Consider the following 19122-nt stretch of genomic DNA (forward strand, 5'->3'; position numbering starts at 1 on the left):
AAAAAAAAAAAAAAAAAAATCAGTTGGATGTGGTGACACATGCCTGTAATCCCAGCTACTTGGGAGGCTGAGGCAGAAGAATCATTTGAACCTGGGAGGTGGAGACTGCAGTGAGCCAAGATTGCACCACCGCACTATAGCCTGAGAAACAGGATAAGACTCCGTCTCAAAAAAATAAAAACAAACAAAATTACTAGAGGTATAATCATAAGAATTAAACTTGGCCCAAGCACATCTTTTTTTTTTTTTCCCAGGCATTTATAAATAAAAAACTCTCCCACAAACTTTTACCCCAAATCAATCAAGACCAAAACCAAGAAAATGTTGCTTACCAGTTCATACATGAAATCTGGATCCGAACTGTTTGCTAAGAGATCTGTGCTCATCAGAGTTTGTTCCGAAAAGGTGTGGCTTCGAAAGGCATCCCCGAAAGGCGGATCCATTCCGCTTACACTAGGCTACAACAGAGTGATTTTTATTTTAGAAAGTTAAAGACTATTTTGAAACCAATTTATCACATATGAGTCCCAACTCCACACCAAGTAACTTATTCTTTTCAGAAAACATTTCTATACTTTCTTCTACTGTATAGTATATTTAAGAGCTTTGGCTAACACTGAACTGTAGACTTAAATTAGGAAAATGCCTAAAAATAGAAAAAATAGAGTGCTGCCAACGCCCTGGTGGAGAAGCTGAGGTCAACATCAGATTTGAAATATTTAAAGTGGATACAAAACTATTTCAGCAATGCAGACAATTAAGTGTGTTGTGGGTGATGTTGCTGTTGGTAAAACATGTCTCCTGATATCCTACACAACAAACAAATTTCCATCAGAATAATGTACTGTTTTTGACAACTATGCAGTCACCGTTACGACTGGTAGAGAACCATACACTCTTGGACTTTTTGATATTGTAGGGCAAAGGATTATAACAGATTACAACCGCTGAGTTATCCACGAACAGATATATTTCTACTCTGTTTTTCAGTGGTCTCTCCATCTTCATTTGAAAATGTGAAAAAAGTGGGTGCCTGAGATAACCGTCCCAAAGACTCCTTTCTTGCTTGTTGGGACCCAAACTGATATCAGAGATAACCCCTCTGCTATTGAGAAACTTTCCAAGAACAAACAGAAGCCTATCACTCTGGAGACTGCTAAAAAGCTGGCCCGTGACCTGAAGGCTGTCAGGTATCATGGAGTGTTCTACACTCACACAAAAAGGCCTAAAGAATTTATTTGACAGCTGGGCGCGATGGCTCACGCCTGTAATCCCAGCACTTTTGGAGGCTGAGGCAGGTGTTCCACCTGAGGTCAGCAGTTCGAGACCAGCCTGGACATGGTGAAACCCTGTCTACTAAAAACGCAAAAATTAGCTGGGCGTGGTGGCAGGTGCCTGTAATCCCAGCTACTCGGGAGGCTGAGGCAGGAGAATCGCTTGAACCTGGGAGGCAAAGGTTGCAGTGAGCTGAGATTGCACCATTGCACTCCAGCCTGGGCAACAAGAGCGAGAGTACATCTCCAGAAAAAAAAAAAAAAAGGAACGTATTGGACGATGCAATATTGGCTGCCCTGGAGCCTCCAGAATCGAAGAAGAGCTGCAGGTGTGTGCTGCTATGAACATCTCTCCAGAGCCCTTTCTGCACAGCTGGTGTCGGCATCGTACTAAAAGCAATGTTTAAATCAAACTAAAGATTAAAAGTTAAAATTCAGGCTGGGTGCGGTGGCTCAAGCCTGTAATCCAGCACTTTGGGAAGCCAAGGCAGGCGGATCATCTGAGGTCAGGAGTTCGAGACCAGGCTGGCCAATGTAGCAAAACTCTGTCTCTACTGAAAATACAAAAATTAGCCAGGTGTGGTGGTATGTACCTGTAATCCCAGCTATTCAGGAGGCTGAGGCAGGAGAATCACTTGAATCCAGTAGGTGGAGGTTGCAGTGAGCCGAGATCGTCCCATTGCACTCCAGCCTGGACAACGAAAGCGAAACTCCCATCTCAAAAAATAAAAAATAGGCCGGGCGCAATGGCTCACGCCTGTAATCCCAGCACTTTGGGAGGCTGAGGCGGGTGGATCACGAGGTCAGGAGATAGAGACCATCCTGGCTAACACGGTGAAACCCCGTCTCTACTAAAAATACAAAAATAAAATTAGTCAGGTGTGGTGGTAGGCATCTGTAGTCCCAGCTACTGTGGAGGATGAGACAAGAGAATTGTGTGAACCCGGGAGGCAGAGCTTGCAGTGAGCAGAGATCGTGCCACTGCACTCCAGCCTGGGCGACAGAGCGAGACTCCGTCTCAAAAATAAATAACTAAATAAAAATAAAAGTAAATTCGTTTTTGCAATAATGACAAATGCCGTGTACCTACCCACATGCACTTGTGTAGGACAAGGCCCATAGGTATGGGTCCCCCTTTCCCCCTCCCAGTACTAGTTAATTTTGAGTAATTGTGTACTGTCAGAAAAGTGATTAGTACTAGGTTTTGTTGTTTTAAAACTTATTATTTGTTTAAAAGCAAGGCATGCTTATGGATGACTCTGTAATAAACTAATTGGAATTGTTGAAGCTGTTCCCCAGTTCCACTCTGGAGAGTAATCTGGGACATCTTGGTATGTTGTTGGTTTTTTCCTCCTATTTTTTTGAGGGGAGTGTGTGTGCGATTTTTCAGTCTTTTTTTTTTTTTTTTATTAATTAACCAGTGGATAGCCCTTAAGGGGAGGAGGACAGATCCACTTCCTAGATCTAGTTTAGAAAACATGTTCCCCATCTGGTGCTTTCAAGAAGGAGTATAGTAAACGCCTCATTTAATAACATACTCCTTTTTGAAAGTTGCCTTTTCTTTCCACCCTTGAGTAGATCCAGTATTTGATGAAACTCATGAAAGTGGCTGGAGCCTGTCTTGCCCCTCTGTTTTCTAGGCCACACTATATGTGACTGTGATTTTCACGGACATTGGTTTGCCATTTGCTTATTTTTGGGGGGAGTTAATTTCTAACTTCTTTCACTGATACATGAAGAAAAGTATTGCACCTTTGAAACACACCAAATGAATTGAGTTTGTAATTTAAAGTAGTGTTTCCCCTGTCAAAAAAAATTGAAAAAATATACAGCAGCAATTAATATCTTCTAGACACTAAAGCTTATTTAGCCACCAGTCACCATACAGCACCTATCAAGTACTTTCACTTAGCTATATAACATTTCTTCACATCCTTGTCTAACAACACTATTTTAACTATCATCAGTAGAGAATTCCCTGTCTTTTCCTGGGGTCTGCAGATACAGCAAATTACTCTCACTCTGTGCTGCTAAGTGAGTCCCATGTCTTATTTTCCAAAGCAAGCTGGAAGACAGTTTGGGATTCACTATCTAGTATAACCAATGCCTGCAGGAAGGTAACGGAAACAGAATCAACTAAATACCCAAAGATCTCCTTGTAAGACCAGTAACTTGGGCATGAACGCTGTAGCCTTAATCCTGATTCCCGAAAAGGGCACAGTCCATTCCATAATAAATAAAGGGGAAAAAAAAAGACTTGAGACCCAGCATTAATTCTCCTTCTTGTTTTTTTCTCTATCTTCTGTTTACATTTTAACATCTATACAAATCCCTCAGAGTCAAGTCTGGGCTCACCCTTCTAAAGTGGGTCAAATAATAGAAAGGCTTCACTTTAAAATCTAACTGAGCTGAAGAAAGAGAATGAGAAAGAATAAAAAATTTCTTTTTTTTGGAGAGACATAGTCTTGCTCTGTTACCCAGGCGGAGTGCAGTGGCAAGATCTCAGCTCACCGCAACCTCCACCTCCAGTGTTCAAGCGATTCTCCTGCCTCAGCTTCCCAAGCAGCTGGGACTATAGGCACACGCCACCAAGTCCAGCTACTTTTTATATCTTTTAGTAGAGATGGGGGTTTCACTATATGTTAGCCAGGCTGATCTAACTCCTGACCTCAAGTGATCAGTCTGCCTCGGCCTCCCAAAGTGCTGGGATTACAGGTGCAAGCCACCGCACCCAGCTTTTTTTTTTTTTTTAATTTGAGACAGAGTCTCGCTCTGTCGCACAGGCTGGAGTGCAGTGGCGTGATCTCAGCTCACTGCAACCTCCACCTCCCGGGTTCACACAATTCTCCTGACTTAGTCTTCCGAGTAGCTGGGACTACAGGTGCGCACCACCACACCTGGTCTAATTTTTGTATTTTTAGTAGAGATGGGGTTTCACCATGTTGGCCAGGTTGGTTTCAAACTCCTGACCTCAAGTGATCCGCCCACCTTGGCCTCCCAAAGTGCTGGGATTACAGACATGAACCACTGACACCAGGCCAAAAATCTCTTAGTTTTTTTTTTTTTTTTTTTTTACAAGTTTCTGCAGAAATGTTTTTAAATGGTATTAATCTATTTGCTTATTCTTTTCATATACTTTCTATCTTCTGCAAACTGGACTTTTCATAGACCTTCTCATTGTATTTTTCTTCATTGGTACGTCCCATCTTATTGTTTTTCTTTTTCTCTTTCTCTCACCTTCCCCCAACATTTCCAGGCCTGCAGAACCTTTCTTCCTAGAAAAAGTTAGCTTGAGAAAATAAGTTTAAAATGTAAGCCCCAAATTCAAGTACTCAGTAAATATAAAACTAAACCTCGAATGGGCAACCACTCTAAAAGGGTATGTGCAGTCCATCTGTCACAGAGGTTGGGGTGGCAGTAGGCCGCTGGTCTTTTCTTGTTTTGAGACGGAGTTCCCTGTTTCCCCAGGCTAGAGTCCAGTGGCATGATCTTGGCTCACTACAACCTCTGCCTCCCAGGTTCAAGCAATTCTGTCTCAGCCTCTCGAGTGGCTGGGATTACAGGCACGCACCACCACACCCAGCTAATTTTTGTATTTTTAGTAAAGAGGGTTTCACGATGTTGGCCAGACTGGTCTTGATCTCCTGACCTGTGATCCGCCTGTCTTGGCCTCCCAAAGTGCTGGGATTACAGGCGTGAGCCACTGGGCCTGGCCGGCCACTGTCTTTTCAATATCCATTAACCAAGTCCCCTTTCTTTGCCTCTTCTGCCTGTCTCGAGTCACCAGACAATCCCAGCAAATTGTTGATTCCCTATGCTCAAAGGATAGCTCAGACACAAAAAGTCACCCAAGAGTCCCTGCCCACTCATTACTTCTAGGTTTCTCCCCAGCACTGAAACAAACAGGGGAGGGGCAAGAGCTAAACACTGAAGAAGAAAAGGAGGAGTTTAGATAAGCAGAATAGGGACTAACAGGGCTTCACTGATTGTCTCAGTGATTGCCTCAAACCAAAACCGATCAATTCAGAGTCGCTGCCATAATATAAACAGATACAATCATTCTTAGATATGTTTTGTAAGGAGATATTTATATGTGCACACATATGTATGTGTGTGTGTGTCTATGAGAAAGAGAGAGACGAGAGGGGTTGGGGGAGGGAGCCTGAAGTCTCTCACTATTTCCTCTTAATTACTTCTAAATTCAGCTGGCATAAATGAAAGGTAAGAACTGGGAAACAGGAAGAGTGAGGAGACAGAAATGGGATTGCTGTGGCAGATTAATTTTCAGGGGAGTTGGTTTTGCCCCATAAAGCCAGCAGATCTGTCTACCTTCTACCTATTCACCATACTACCTATGTAGAACTCATTAAACTTCAAGTGATAGCAAAGAAAGAAATAGAAGCCAATGGAAGGAAGAACATGTACTCAAAACTAGCTGAGATCAGAAATAAGATACCATAAAAAGGTAGTATGCAAAGTTGTGTTAAGATTCATTTAAGAGTCAATGGTATTGACTTTCTGTAGTGGGAAAATATAAAACTTTGCACCTACTCTGTATGATTTACCTGAGGCATTTCCAAGCCCAGATCCTGTGAATCCGATTCCAAACTTCTTTTTTTTCTCGTTTGTAAATTCCTTTCCAGCTTTACTTTTAATTCCGAGATCGAAGATGATTTTCACAATAAACAGCAGGTTTCCCCAGAGTGCTTCCAATTCAACTGCTTGGATCACTGCTTTTTTTTTTTTTTTTTTTAATAATTCTGTATGATGCTGTCTGTCAAACAACACAAAGTAACTTCACTGAGTTCCAGGAAAAACAAGTTGACGTTTCAAAAAAAAGTTGACTTTTCAAAAACAATATTAGCAGAAAATACTGTGCTTTAAATAAGTCTTATGGTTGAGTTATCAAGGATTTGGTCATACCTTAATACTTACTATTCTGAAATTTACCATTCCTCCTCCTGTATTTTTCTAAAGTACAGCTGGTCAATAACCAATTGGCAACATTAAAAAAAAACACACACAAAATTAACATAGGCTCATTTTTTCTGTGATCTGAAAGATGTAATATATTGATTTTTAAAGTCAAGCTCTCATTCACTTTATGTTCTTTATGAGAAACTATATCTCAAAATTTAATTCCATTTATTGTATAATCATTACTGCCAAATTAATCTACATTTTATCTCTCTCGTAAGTCAACAAGAAGAGTAATGAATACATACTAGTCAGCAATGGAACTTAACATATCCTCTACATTAAATAAAATCCCATTTGTACGGGTATATGTCAATATTATTCTTTCAGTTATAAGGTATAAGCTGCCAGTGAAGAAAGAATTACTCCAGCAAGTTTTTAACAGGTGTATGTTTGAGGGAAAATGGGCCTGGGGACTGCTTTGCAGAGTGGTTTCAAGGGTTAAGTTAAACAATGACTACAAATCACGTGGCACAGGATTTTGACAGGGTACAGACTTAAATGTTAGTGTTTTTTCCCTTCTCCGTGAAGACCTTAATCAGGAGGAACTGAACAGTTATACTCGCGTCACTTTCCTGTCCAAGATCAGTGGGTCTCAAAGTGTGATCCAAAGATCAGCAGTACTAACATCAGCATCAACCTAAAAATTTGTTTAAAATGCAAAATCAAAACAGAACCTCTAGGAGTGGGTACCAGCAATGTTTTTTAATACACCCTCCAGGTGATTGTGGTCCTCTCTAAAGTTTGAGAAACACTGCCCTATCCTTGATCTAATTTGGTCTAGATGTAGTGTCACTTCTTATATTGGTAAACAATCAATTTACAACGAATTTGCCTTCTGAAATCAGCACATTGTCTGGGGCTAGAGGGTTAGAGTAATACATTATATTAATTTCCTTTTTTTTTTGGACAAGAGTCTCACTCTGTCACCCAGGTTGGAGTGCAGTGGCCCAATCTTGGCTCACTGCAACCTCAACCTCCTGGGTTCAAGTGATTCTCCTGCCTAAGCCTCCCAAGTAGCTGAGATTACAGGCACACAACACCATGCCCAGGGACTCAATCACTGTTCTACTTAATTAGATTAATAAACTGACTACAATTTGTGTTTCCTGCATCTTTGCTGCACTCTCCCCTCCAGTAGGCTGTCATTCCCAACTCACTGGTCTAACCTAGGAAACAATGTCAAGTGCCCACCTAGAAACAGAGTTAACTGTGCTTTTCAATTCAGTGCTACAGTATAACTAGATTGCTCCCTGTTCCTGCCAAAGGCCTGTTCTTGCACAGTTTCTCCTTATGTGACCTCATGCCGTTGTCCTACAACTGGTATGTAGTCATAGTCATTGCCCTAATTCTCTCTCCTGACTCCTATAAGAAGGTCAGTCACTTTTTCTAGACCTATGATTTAGGCCTCCCAAAAGGCATCTAATTCAAGTCATGTGTTCAATAAAGTGGACTAGTATAATCTTGGTGTAAAACCTGGATCTGGGAGAAAAGTTTGATATCCTTTAAAATCTGAAAAATTGACCTTACTAGCAATAGGGTCAGCTGGGCGCAGTGGCTCATGCCTGTAACCCCAGCACTTTGGGAGGCTGAGGCAGGTAGATCACTTGAGGTCAGGAGTTCAAGACCAGCCTGGCCAACATGGCAAAACTCCATCTCTACTAAAAATACAATAATTAGCCAGGTGTGGTGGCATGCGCCTGTAATCCCAGCTATTTGGGAGGCTGAGGCACAAGAATCGCTTGAACCCAGGAGGCACAGGTTGCAGTAAGCTGAGATAGTGCCACTGCACTCCAGCCTGTGTGACAGAGTGAGACTCTGTCTCAAAAAAATTTAAAAATTGTTAAAAATTAAAAAAAAATAGGAAGAGATTGAGTTCTATTCAATACACACTTATTGGCATCCAGTAAAGACACTATCTACTGACATCTTGGTTTATCAACAGTGGACAAAAAAAGGGCTAAATTCTAGTCACAGCTCTCACCTCCAAACTATACAACACTAGGTAAGGCCATCTTTCTAAGCCTCACTTTTCTGATCTTTAAGGGAAAAAAACAATACTCTTTCCTGGTTATTTAACTGTCTAAGCCATAAAACTTCAATACAAATACATGTATTTATTTAAAAATGTATTTAAACACATCAAAACAAACTTGAGTAAATGCAGTTAGCAAAAAGGGCAATTGTTTAGGAGATCTGGATTCCAAGTTTGATCCCGTAATTGAAACAGCCATACAAACTGGAGTAAATTTGTTAAGTTTATGCCTTAGCTCCTAGATCAGAGAAATAACACTTACTCTCTCTTAACCATGTAATAGAAATGTTATGGGAATGAATGACATATTACACTATGATGTAGTAATAAAATTAATTTGGAAAGGTGATTATCATCAATAGGTATATTGTGCCAATGCTTTCTGGTTTTGTTTTTTTGTTGTTGTTGTTCGTTTTTTTTGAGACGGAGTCTCGCTCTGTCGCCCAGACTGGAGTGCAGTGACCAGATCTCAGCTCACTGCAAGCTCTGCCTCCCGGGTTTATGCCATTCTCCTGCCTCAGCCTCCTGAGTAGCTGCGACTACAGGCGCCCGCCACCTCACACGGCTAGTTTTTTGTATTTTTAGTAGAGACGGGGTTTCACCGTGTTAGCCAGGATAGTCTCGATCTTCTGACCTCGTGATCCGCCTGTCTCAGCCTCCCAAAGTGCTGGGATTACAGGCTTGAGCCACCGCGTCCGGCCTGTTGTTCGTTTTTGTTTTTTAGTTTTTCATTAATTGTCCTACAGCGAGTCTAGCTCAAAAGCTCAATACCTGTGATAACTTAGCAGCACGGCTAAATGTTTTCAAGGCACTGATTCCCAGAGAGGGTCTCTACCAAGTAATGGGTTGAGTTCGTTCACCTAGTTGTTTCTCCTAGTCTCACAAGTGGCAGCAAATAGGACAGGGAAAGGACCAATTCTACTCTATGCTGTGGAACTCCGTTTCAGTGATAAACGGCTCCCAGTCTCTAAAACTAATGATACAACTTCACAACAAACTATCTTCATCCCCAGCATTTCATACCCATTTTCCAGAAATGCTTAGTACTCTTCCAAAACATTTATCACAACACAACCACAAAGAATGAAAGTGCCCACCCAAAAGTGAAGGAAGAAAAAAGTTTTCTACAGAATTTACCATTACATAGCATTTTCCATAATGATACACTACTCAAAAACTGTATCCTGTACCAGCAAACCATATACAACGGGTACATTAATATTTACAAAGCAGAATAATAAGGCCGGGTACAGTGGCTCACACCTGTAATCCCAGCACTTTGGGAGGCCAAGGCAGGTGGATCACAAGGTCAAGAGATCAAGACCATCCTGGCTAACATGGTGAAACCCCGTCTCTACTAAAAATACAAAAATTGGCTCGGCATGGTGGCACACACCTGTAGTCCCAGCTACTCAGGAGGCTGAGGCAGGAGAATCGCTTAAACCCAGGAGGCAGAGGTTGCAGTGAGCTGGGACTGTGCCACTGCACTCCAGCCTGGTGACAGCCTGGAGCCGGGAGACTCTGTCTCAAAAAAAAAAAAAAAGGCAAGAATAACAACAGTGAGAAGGAAGGTGTAACAACTTGCTTTTCAGGATGGCTTTACACGTCTTTGGACTCAAGAATATCCGTATCTTACTTGAAGCTTTGATATTAAAATACATCAAAAGCAACGGTCTAGTAGCCCGGCACCATGGTGTGTATGCCTACAGGCCCAGCTACTTAGGAGGCTGAGGCAGGAGAACTGCATGAGCCCAGGAGTTCGGGTCGAGCCTGGGCCAAACAGCAAGACCTTGTCTGTATTTTTAAAAATAAAAATAAACACAAAATTCAATTTACAAAGCAGTTGTCAATTTCCCAAAGTGTGAACCAAGGAATATTTGTTACAAAGAATGTTCAATGGTTACTCAACAAAAGGGTTGTGAGGTTTGAGAAACACATTAAATGAAGTTGTATACTGCCTTTGATATAGGACTTCATGGAAACTTTGTGTTAATGTGTTTTATAAATCACCAAAAGGTGAGTATACCCAGGTACCATTTCCTAAATGTATTTGATCATCAAATCTTCCATCCTGCCCTCATGCCTACCTCAAGATTTGTATTTCTTCCAGGGAAGTTGGGGGAAAAAGGGAAAGGCCAAATTCCTCTAGTCGTTATTTTCTTTTATTCATAGCACTGTTCCACCAGTTTCCAATACAGTTTTTGTTTTCTCTTTTGAGATGGAGTTTTACTCATCGCCCAGGCTAGAATGGCAATGGCGCAGTCTCAGCTCACTGCAACCTCTGCCTCCTGGGTTCAAGTGATTCTTCTGCCTCAGCCTCCTGAGTAACTGGGATTACAGGCAAGTACCACCACACTAATTTTTGTATTTTTAGTAGAGACGGGGTTTCACCATGTTGGCCAGGCTGGTCTCGAACTGCTGACCTTAGGATATCCACCCACCTCAGCCTCCCGAAGTGTTGGGATTACAGGCGTTAGCCACCACGCCCGGCCCCCAATACAGTTTTATGGATTTTTCAAGAGAGGACTGTGGTACATTAGAAATATTATTTATCAACAGATTTCCTATACCTGAGGCTCATTCAAAAATAACAAAAGCTGTTAGGCAGACAAAGATATTCCTGTAACAGAGAACTAGATCCTAGACGGCTGAAGCATGAGGAGGAACACATGATTTTTTTAGGTTCAATGGTATCACTTGAAAATAGCCACAGCTTCAAATTCTTACACAGCCCCTTTCTGCTACGTCTTATCCTGGGCTTTTTTTGTTTTTGTTTTTGTTTCTCTGAACATATATTGAGGCTTACTATGTATGATAGGCAAGACAAAAGGTAAAGTAATAGGTATAATCTTCTTACAAAAAGCTCATCCCTAGAACTGCCGAAATAAGTAATCGTAACTTTAAAAGCCAAGCCCAAGACTTGACTGGTGTGTCCTGTCAGCTTACATATTTTCAAGAGCTCCTCAATTGTGCTCTTTCTGAATCTGAGAGTTTCAGCTAATCCTTGAGTCCACATATAAAGAAAAAGTTCACATCAAGAAATATATAAACCTCATTGTAAATGAGAGTATTTTACAAACAATATATATTTATTATGTATTGATAATAATATATGCTATATATTAATAATAAACATACCTTTTTGTAAATAAACATGCCTTTTTGTAAATGAGAGTATTTTATGAATAAGGAGATGCTGTATATGATGGCCAGAATCCCTGCAGCTCCCCTTTTATATGGAACTGACTTAGGCCATTGCCCCCTTTTAGTAACTTAAGGAAACTGGTTCCTCACAACAGTAAGTAGCTCTTCTGAGTCATCTAACATTCATCAGAGTAAATGCTAAAACATTTTTGACACACCATTTAGGATGAGTATTATCCAAAAAGTGGAAAATAACAAATATGGGCAAGGATATAGAGAAATCAGAGCCCTCGTGCATTTGCTGGCAGGACTGCAGCTGGTGTGGGAAACGGTTTGGTATTTCTTCAAAAAGCGAAATCCAATTACCATATAATCTAGCAATTCCACTCCTAAGTATATACCTAAAAGAGTTAAAAGCAGAGCCTGAAACAGATATGTGTACACCCATGTTCATGGCAGCATTATGCACAAAAACCAAAAGGTAAACACAACTCAAGTGTCCACAAACAGATGAATGGATCAACAAAATATGACAAATACAACAATATTATTCAGCCATAAAAATGAATGAAATTCTGATACACACTACAACAAGAATGAACCTTAAAAATATTATGGTAAGTAAAATAAACTAGACACAAAAGGACAAATATTGTATGATTAGGCTTATATGAGGTGCTTAGAATAGAGAAAGAGAGTAGAACAGCGGTTACTAAGGGCTGCAACAGTTATTATTTAATAAGTGTACACAGTTTCTGTTTGGGAAGATAAAAGTGTTCTGGGGGCTGGGGGTGGTGGCTCATGCCTGTAATCCCAGCACTTTGGGAGGCTGAGGCGGGTGGGTCACTTGAGGTCAGGAATTTGAGACCAGCCTGTCCAAAACATGATGAAACCCTGTCTCTACAAAAAATACAAAAATTAGCCAGGCGTGGTGGCTTACGCCTGTAGTCCCAGATACTTGGGAAACTGAGGCAGAAGAATCGCTTGAACCGGGAAGGCAGAGGTTGCAGTAAGCCCAGATCGTGCCACTGCACTCCAGCCTGGGCAACAGAGTGAGACTTGGTCTCAAAAAAAAAGTGTTCTGGAATAGACAGTGGTGACGGTTACACAACGCTGTTAATGTACGTAATGCCATAAAATTGTACAGCTAAAGATGGTTAAAATAGTAAATTTTTATATATTTTACCACAACAATTTTTTTTTAAGTTTTTTAGATAAGAAGTGCCTGAATACAGGCTGGGCGCAGTGGCTCATCCTGTAATTCTAGCACTGTGGGAGGCCGAGGCAGGAGGCTTAGTTGAGTTCAGGAGTTCGAGATTAGCCTGGCCAATATGGTGAAACCCCGTTTGTACTAAAAATACAAAAAATCAGCTGGACATGGTGGCGGGTGCCTGTAATCCCAGCTACTTAGGAAGCTGAGGCAGGAGAATAGCTTGAACCTGAGAGGCAGAGGTTGCAGTGAGCTGAGATCACGCCACCGCACTCCAGCCTGGGTTACAGAGTGAGACACTGTCTCAAAAAAGAAAAACAAAAAAGGAATGCCAATAAATTTATACTGCTATGTAGTTAATGTACTATGGTCTACTTTGATCTTTCCTAATCTTTGCTGGTTCATGCTCATTTCTTTCATGTGACCAGGGGTCTTGTTTCTCTCTCTGTTGTCTTTAAACTGTTCCAGATCCACAATTCTAAGAGGCAGAAACTGTTCTAAACACTAATTTTTTTTTTTTTTTTTTTTGAGACAGAGTCTCACTCTGTCCCCCAGGCTGGAGTGCAGTGGTGCGATCTCAGCTCACTGCAACCTCCACCTCAGCTCACTGCAACCTCCACCACACCTCAACTTCACTGTGCCTGGCCATAACCCCTAATTTAAATAAATCATTTCTCCTAAGGCTTAATCCTCATTAAAGTTGAAAGAGGAAGAAAGGAAAGAAAAGACAGGCAAGGAAGATGCTATGGTTTGAATGTCCCCTCCAAAACATGTTTGAAATTTTTTTTTTTTTTTTGAGACGGAGTCTCGCTCTGTCGCCCAGGCTGGAGTGCAGTGGCCGGATCTCAGCTCACTGCAAGCTCCGCCTCCCGGGTTTACACCATTCTCCTGCCTCAGCCTCCCGAGTAGCTGGGACTACAGGCGCCCACCACCATGCCCGGCTAGTTTTTTGTATTTTTTTAGTAGAGACAGGGTTTCACCGTGTTAGCCAGGATGGTCTCAATCTCCTGACTTTTTGATCCACCCGTCTCGGCCTCCCAAAGTGCTGGGATTACAGGTTTGAGCCGCCGCGCCCGGCCATGTTTGAAATTTAATTGCCATCCTACCAGTACTGGAATGTTGACCCTTTAAGAGGTAGGTATCAATGACATTATCACTGGACACAGGAGTGGGTTCTTGATAGAAAAAAATGAATTCAGATCAACTTCCTCTGTCTCATGTGCTCTCACCCTCTCGCCTTTTACTATGGGATGACCCTGAACAGATGCCAGTGTCATGTTCTTGGACTTTGCAGTCTTCAGAATCATGAGCCAAATAAATCTCTTTTCTTTTACTTTTTACTTAATTACTTTTTTTTCTTTTTTGTAGAGACGGGGTCTGATTATGTTGCCCATATTGGTCTCAAATTCGTGGGCTCAAGCGATCCTTCTGCCTCAGCCTTCCAAAATGCTGGGATTTGAAGCATAAGCTACCATGCCCAGCGATAAATCTCTTTTCTTTAAAATTATCCATTATCTAATCTGTGGTTATAGCAACAGAAAACAGACTAAGACAGGAGGTAAAGGAAAGGACACAGGGAAGTAGGCAGGAGGGCAGGAAAGAATGAAAGAAAGGGAAAGGAAGAGAGGCAGGGGAAGGGAGGGGTATGGACAGGGAGGTGGGGAAGGAAGGGAAGTGAAGAAGGGAGGCAAGGAGGCAAGGAAACAGGGAGGCAGGAAGAACAGGCAACCTTGGTGATTGAAAAGGTTATACAATGTGTATACCCCACGTGACTCCCTTGTTTGGCAAGAAAGACAACTTATCAGACTACCCAAGCTCTTTAGCAAACTAGGACCCATCTGCCTTATATTCTATCCATCCTGTTATACTTCATAGGTCCCGCTCAACAATTCCTTTCCTTTCCTTTTGAAAACTAGCCTACTCTGCAAGAGTAGAACAAAACAGTCCTTCAGATGCTTACTAAGTCAAGCCACTACCTGTTTCATGGTACAGTTGAAATCAGATATCCCAAAGTCTTCAAAACATTTAAGCAGCAGAGGTTGCCTATGCAAGGAATATACTGGGGGAAAGGTGGGGCTCAAGTTCTCCCTTTATTATGTAATATGAATCCTGTAACCAAAACTACAGGTGAATCACAATATTTTACCCTTTGAGAGCAGTTCTCTAGACTCCAAAATTTAGAAATAGGCAAGTAAAATTCAAAATACATTATTACAGTTTACGTCACAATTATTAGTAAAACATGCCCATTATTTATTTTCCAAATTCTGCTGCTGCTAGTCTTTAAGGAAGGACAATGGGAAAAGAGGAAAGTAAGGAGGAAGAAGGTGTATCTTTTCCCTCAGATTAGGTGAAAAAAGATCATCTTCCTAGCCAAAGTAGTACTTATAATGACCTTGTAAGAATTTGTGATCCTTTTGCCATACCACCTTGCACACTCTGTATACCCGATGAATGCAATAGTCTTTTATCCTCACACTCAAGAGTTTTTAAAATATGGGAGGTAGCCAGGCACGGTCACTCATGCCTGTAATCCCAACACTTTGGGAGGACAAGGCAGACAGATCACGTGAGGTCAGGAGTTCGAGACCAGCCTGGCCAACATGGCAAAACCCCCTCTCTACTAAAAATACAAAAATTAGCCAGGTGCGTTGGTGGGCACTTGTAATCCCAGCTACTTGGGCAGCTGAGGCAGGAGAATCACTTGAACCCCAGAGGTGGAGACTGCAGTGAGCTGAGATCACACCACTGCATTCCAGCCTGGGTGACAGAGTGAGACTCTGTCTCAGAAAATAAAAAAATAAATAAAGAACAAAAATTTTAAAAATAAAATAAAATATGGGAGGTGAATTAGGTCTGCCACGAAAAATGTAATTAAACAAAATAACGAAAACCACCTTTTACTGAAAATCTTAAAAAGCAAACAGAATATACTAAATCTCAAAAGCGATCTCTCTCCTTAGAATGCCATGTTAGAGGAAGACAGAACTCTCAGTTACAATTTTGTTCAATTCCTTTCCAAAGGCTTCTATCCAACTTTAATCTTTGGGTTACAGGGGCAACATATGGGAGCTTAGTCAAAGCTCTTTGGGAACCAATAAGGAAGAAGTTTTGTTTTTGTTTTTTTTTTTGAGACAGAGTTTCGCTCTTCTTGCCTAGGCTGGAGTGCAATGGTGTGATCTCTGCTCACTGCAACCTCCACCTCCAGAGTTGAAGCCATTCTCCTGTCTCAGCCTCCAAAGTAGCTGGGATTACCACAGCTACTTTTACGCAGCTACTTTTACCACAGCTACTTTTACACAGCATGCACCACAAAACCCAGCTAATTGTGTATTTTTAGTAGAGACAGTTTTTCACCATGTTGGTCACATTGGTCTCGAACTCCTGATCTCAGGTGATCTACCCACCTCAGACTCCCAAAGGGATGGGATTGCAGGCACGAGCCACCACGCCCTGCCAAAAAGAAAACTATTATTTATTTATTTATTTAGACGGAGTCTCGCTCTGTCACCAGGCTGGAGTGCAGTGGCGTAATCTCGGCTCACTGCAACCTCCGCCTCCTGGGTTCAAGCGATTCTCCTGCCTCAGCCTCCCGAGTAGCTGGGACTACACGCACCCGCCACCACGCCCACCTAATTTTTTGTATCTTTAGTAGAGACAGGGTTTCACCATATGAGCCAGGATGGTCTCAATCTCCTGACCTCATGATCTGCCCGCCTCGGCCTCCCAAAGTGCTGGGATTACAGGCGTGAGCCACCCAGTGCCTGGCCCTAAAAAGAAGACTATCAAAGCAAGTGTCTAGATTAATCTGAGTTGAATGGGAAGGACTGCTTTTTTTTTCTGAAAACTATCAATTGCAAGGTATTGGAGGTTTTCTGCAGCCTTGATATCTGTCAATTAAGTTGTTCAGAGCACAAGAATAAGAGCATGGACCAATTTTAGACAGAACCAGAGGATGCATTTCTAATCCCAGCCAACTCTGATTACCACTGGGGACAAAATATTCACAGTTTGTATCTGTGTAGCTGTTTACAGATTAAAGTACATTTCTATACCCTGTCATTTGATAAAACAACTTGGTGAAGTAACAAGAACCAGTATTTTGATAAAACATCTAGTTAATATAGTCTTGGTATCAGGATAACCACTATCCCCCAGTCCCTGTCCAACCCTTTTACATTAATAAATTAAAAGTACAGCAAGGATAAGAGGTTTGTCCAAGGTCATTCGGTAAATGGATGCCTCCAAGCAAATCCATCGTCACAAGACTATCTCTACTCTTAGGGCCTCAAAGATCATTTCTAAAGAACTCCCAAATCTACATTTTGAACCTAAACATGTGTATGCATGAGCTCTATCATCTGAGATGTGGATATCTCCATGTTCATATTCCAATACCTCAGATACAATATGCCATCTCCCCATCCAAACATTCCTATTCTGTCAATAATACTATCACTCTCTGACATTCAGGGATAGACGGCTGATTTCAGCCTTCATTCTTTAACTTCTTCTCCCCTACTCGCTTTGTTAAATCATACCAATTCTTTTTAACAAAGATATACAGATCACTTACCTTGTACTGCACACAAATGCATCTGTTTGACTGTGCCCTTCCCTCTTTTTCAACCCTTACTTGGCCCTCATCATCTTATATTTACCATTCTAGTATTTGCCCTACAGTCTTCCTGTCTCTATCCTCCTCTTCCTCTCGAGTTCTTATGCCCCATTTTAAAATTATTCTCATGCCAATAATCCTAGCACTTTGGGAAGCCAAGGCAGGAGGATTAATTGAGGCCAGTAGTTCGAGACCAGTCTTGGAAACATCGTGAGACCCTGTCTCTACAGGAAAAAAAAAAAAACGTAAAAATTAGCCAGGCAGCCGGGCGCAGTGACTCACGCCTGTAATCCCAGCACTTTGGGAGGCCGAGGCGGGCAGATCACGAGGTCAGGAGATGGAGACAATCCTGGCTAACATGGTGAAACCTTGTCGCTACTAAAAATACAAAAAATTAGCCGGGTATGGTGGCAGGCACCTGTAGTCCCAGCTACTCCGGAGGCTGAGGCAGGAGAATGGCGTGAACCTGGGAGGCGGAGCTTGCAGTGAGCTGCGATTGCGCCACTGCACTCCAGTCTGGGCAACAAGCCTCCCGGGTGCTGTGGCTCACGCCTGTCATCCCAGGACTTTGGGAGGCCGAGAAGGGCGGATTACGAGGTCAGGAGTTCGAGACCATCCAGGCTAAGACGGTGAAACCTCGTCTCTACTAAAAATACAAAAACAAAATTAGCTGGGCATGGTGGCGGGCGCCTGTAGTCCCAGCTACTTGGGAGGCTGAGGTGGGAGAATGGCGTGAACCCGGTAGGCGGAGCTTGCAGTGAGCCCAGATTGCGCCACTGCACTCCGACCTGAGCTGGGCGACAGAGTGAGACTCCATCTTTAAAAAAAAAAAAAAATAGATAAAACAATTAGCCAGGCATGGTGGCACATGCTTATAGTCCCAGCTACTCAGCTGAGGCAAGAGGACGGCTTGAGCTCAGGAGTTCAAGACTGTAGTGAGCTATGATTGTGCCACTGCACTTCAGCCCCAGCAACAGTGTAAGACTCTGTCTCTTACCAAAAAAAAAAAAGAAAAGAAAAATTATTTTTAAATAATTATTAAAAATTAATGAAAATTATTAAAATAAGTTTTTGAGACAGGGTCTTGCTCTGTCACCTACACTGGAGTGATGTGGCGTGATCTCAGCTCACTGCAACTTCCACCTTTCAGGCTCAAGCAGCCCTCCCACTTCTGCCTCCTGAGTAGCTGGGAATATAGGCACATGCCACCACGCCTGGCTAATTATTGCATTTTTTTGTAGAGAGGGTTTCACCATGTTGCCCAGGCTGGTCTCGAACTCCTGGGCTCAAGCAATCACCTGCCTTGGCCTCCCAAAGTGCTGGGATTACAGGCATGACCCACCACGCTTAGCCTAAAATAATTATTAATATAAGATAAAATTATTCTTTCTAACCTACCACACGTCATATTAACATTATGCTCCAAAGTCATCAGCAACTCCCATACATTTCTTGGATAATGTCCAAACTACTCAGACCTTAGGCCAGACACAAGTGGTTCACACCTATAATCCCAGCACTTTGGGAGGCTAAGGCAGGAGGATCACTTGAGCCCCGTTGGGCCATATAGCAAGACCTAGTCTCTTAAAAAAAACAAAAACAAGGCCGGGCACGGTGGCTCACACTGTAATCCCTGCACTTTGGGAGGCTGAGGTGGGTGGATCACCTGAGGTCAGGAGTTTGAGACCAGCCTGGCCAACATGATGAAACCCTGTCTCTACTAAAAAAAAAAAAAAATTCGCTGGGCATGGTGGTGCATGCCTGTAATCCCAGCTACTCAGAAGGCTGAGGCAGGAGAATCGTTTGAACTCGGGAGGCAGAGGTTGCAGTAATGTGAGATCATGCCACTGCACTCCGGCCTGGG

The 19122-nt window shown here is 42.2% G+C and overlaps 1 protein-coding gene and 1 pseudogene across 1 annotated transcript in view; one reads left to right on the plus strand and one right to left on the minus strand.

Annotated features, from left to right (window-relative positions):
• The window catches only part of CREBRF (CREB3 regulatory factor), a 94996-nt gene that overhangs the window by 55718 nt on the left and 20156 nt on the right, over positions 1–19122 (minus strand). The window contains exons 2-3 of the mRNA XM_011987697.1: positions 5840–6048; positions 333–458 (exon numbers count right to left, since the gene is read on the minus strand). Coding sequence (XP_011843087.1) covers positions 333–458; positions 5840–5848 — 135 coding nt within the window. The 5' untranslated portion in view covers positions 5849–6048. The remainder of the gene's footprint in view (positions 1–332; positions 459–5839; positions 6049–19122) is intronic.
• On the plus strand, positions 748–1619 carry LOC105544967 (annotated as a pseudogene).

The sequence above is a fragment of the Mandrillus leucophaeus genome, unplaced genomic scaffold, assembly GCF_000951045.1.
Source record: "Mandrillus leucophaeus isolate KB7577 unplaced genomic scaffold, Mleu.le_1.0 Scaffold314, whole genome shotgun sequence".
NCBI classification, from domain to species: Eukaryota; Metazoa; Chordata; class Mammalia; order Primates; family Cercopithecidae; genus Mandrillus; species Mandrillus leucophaeus.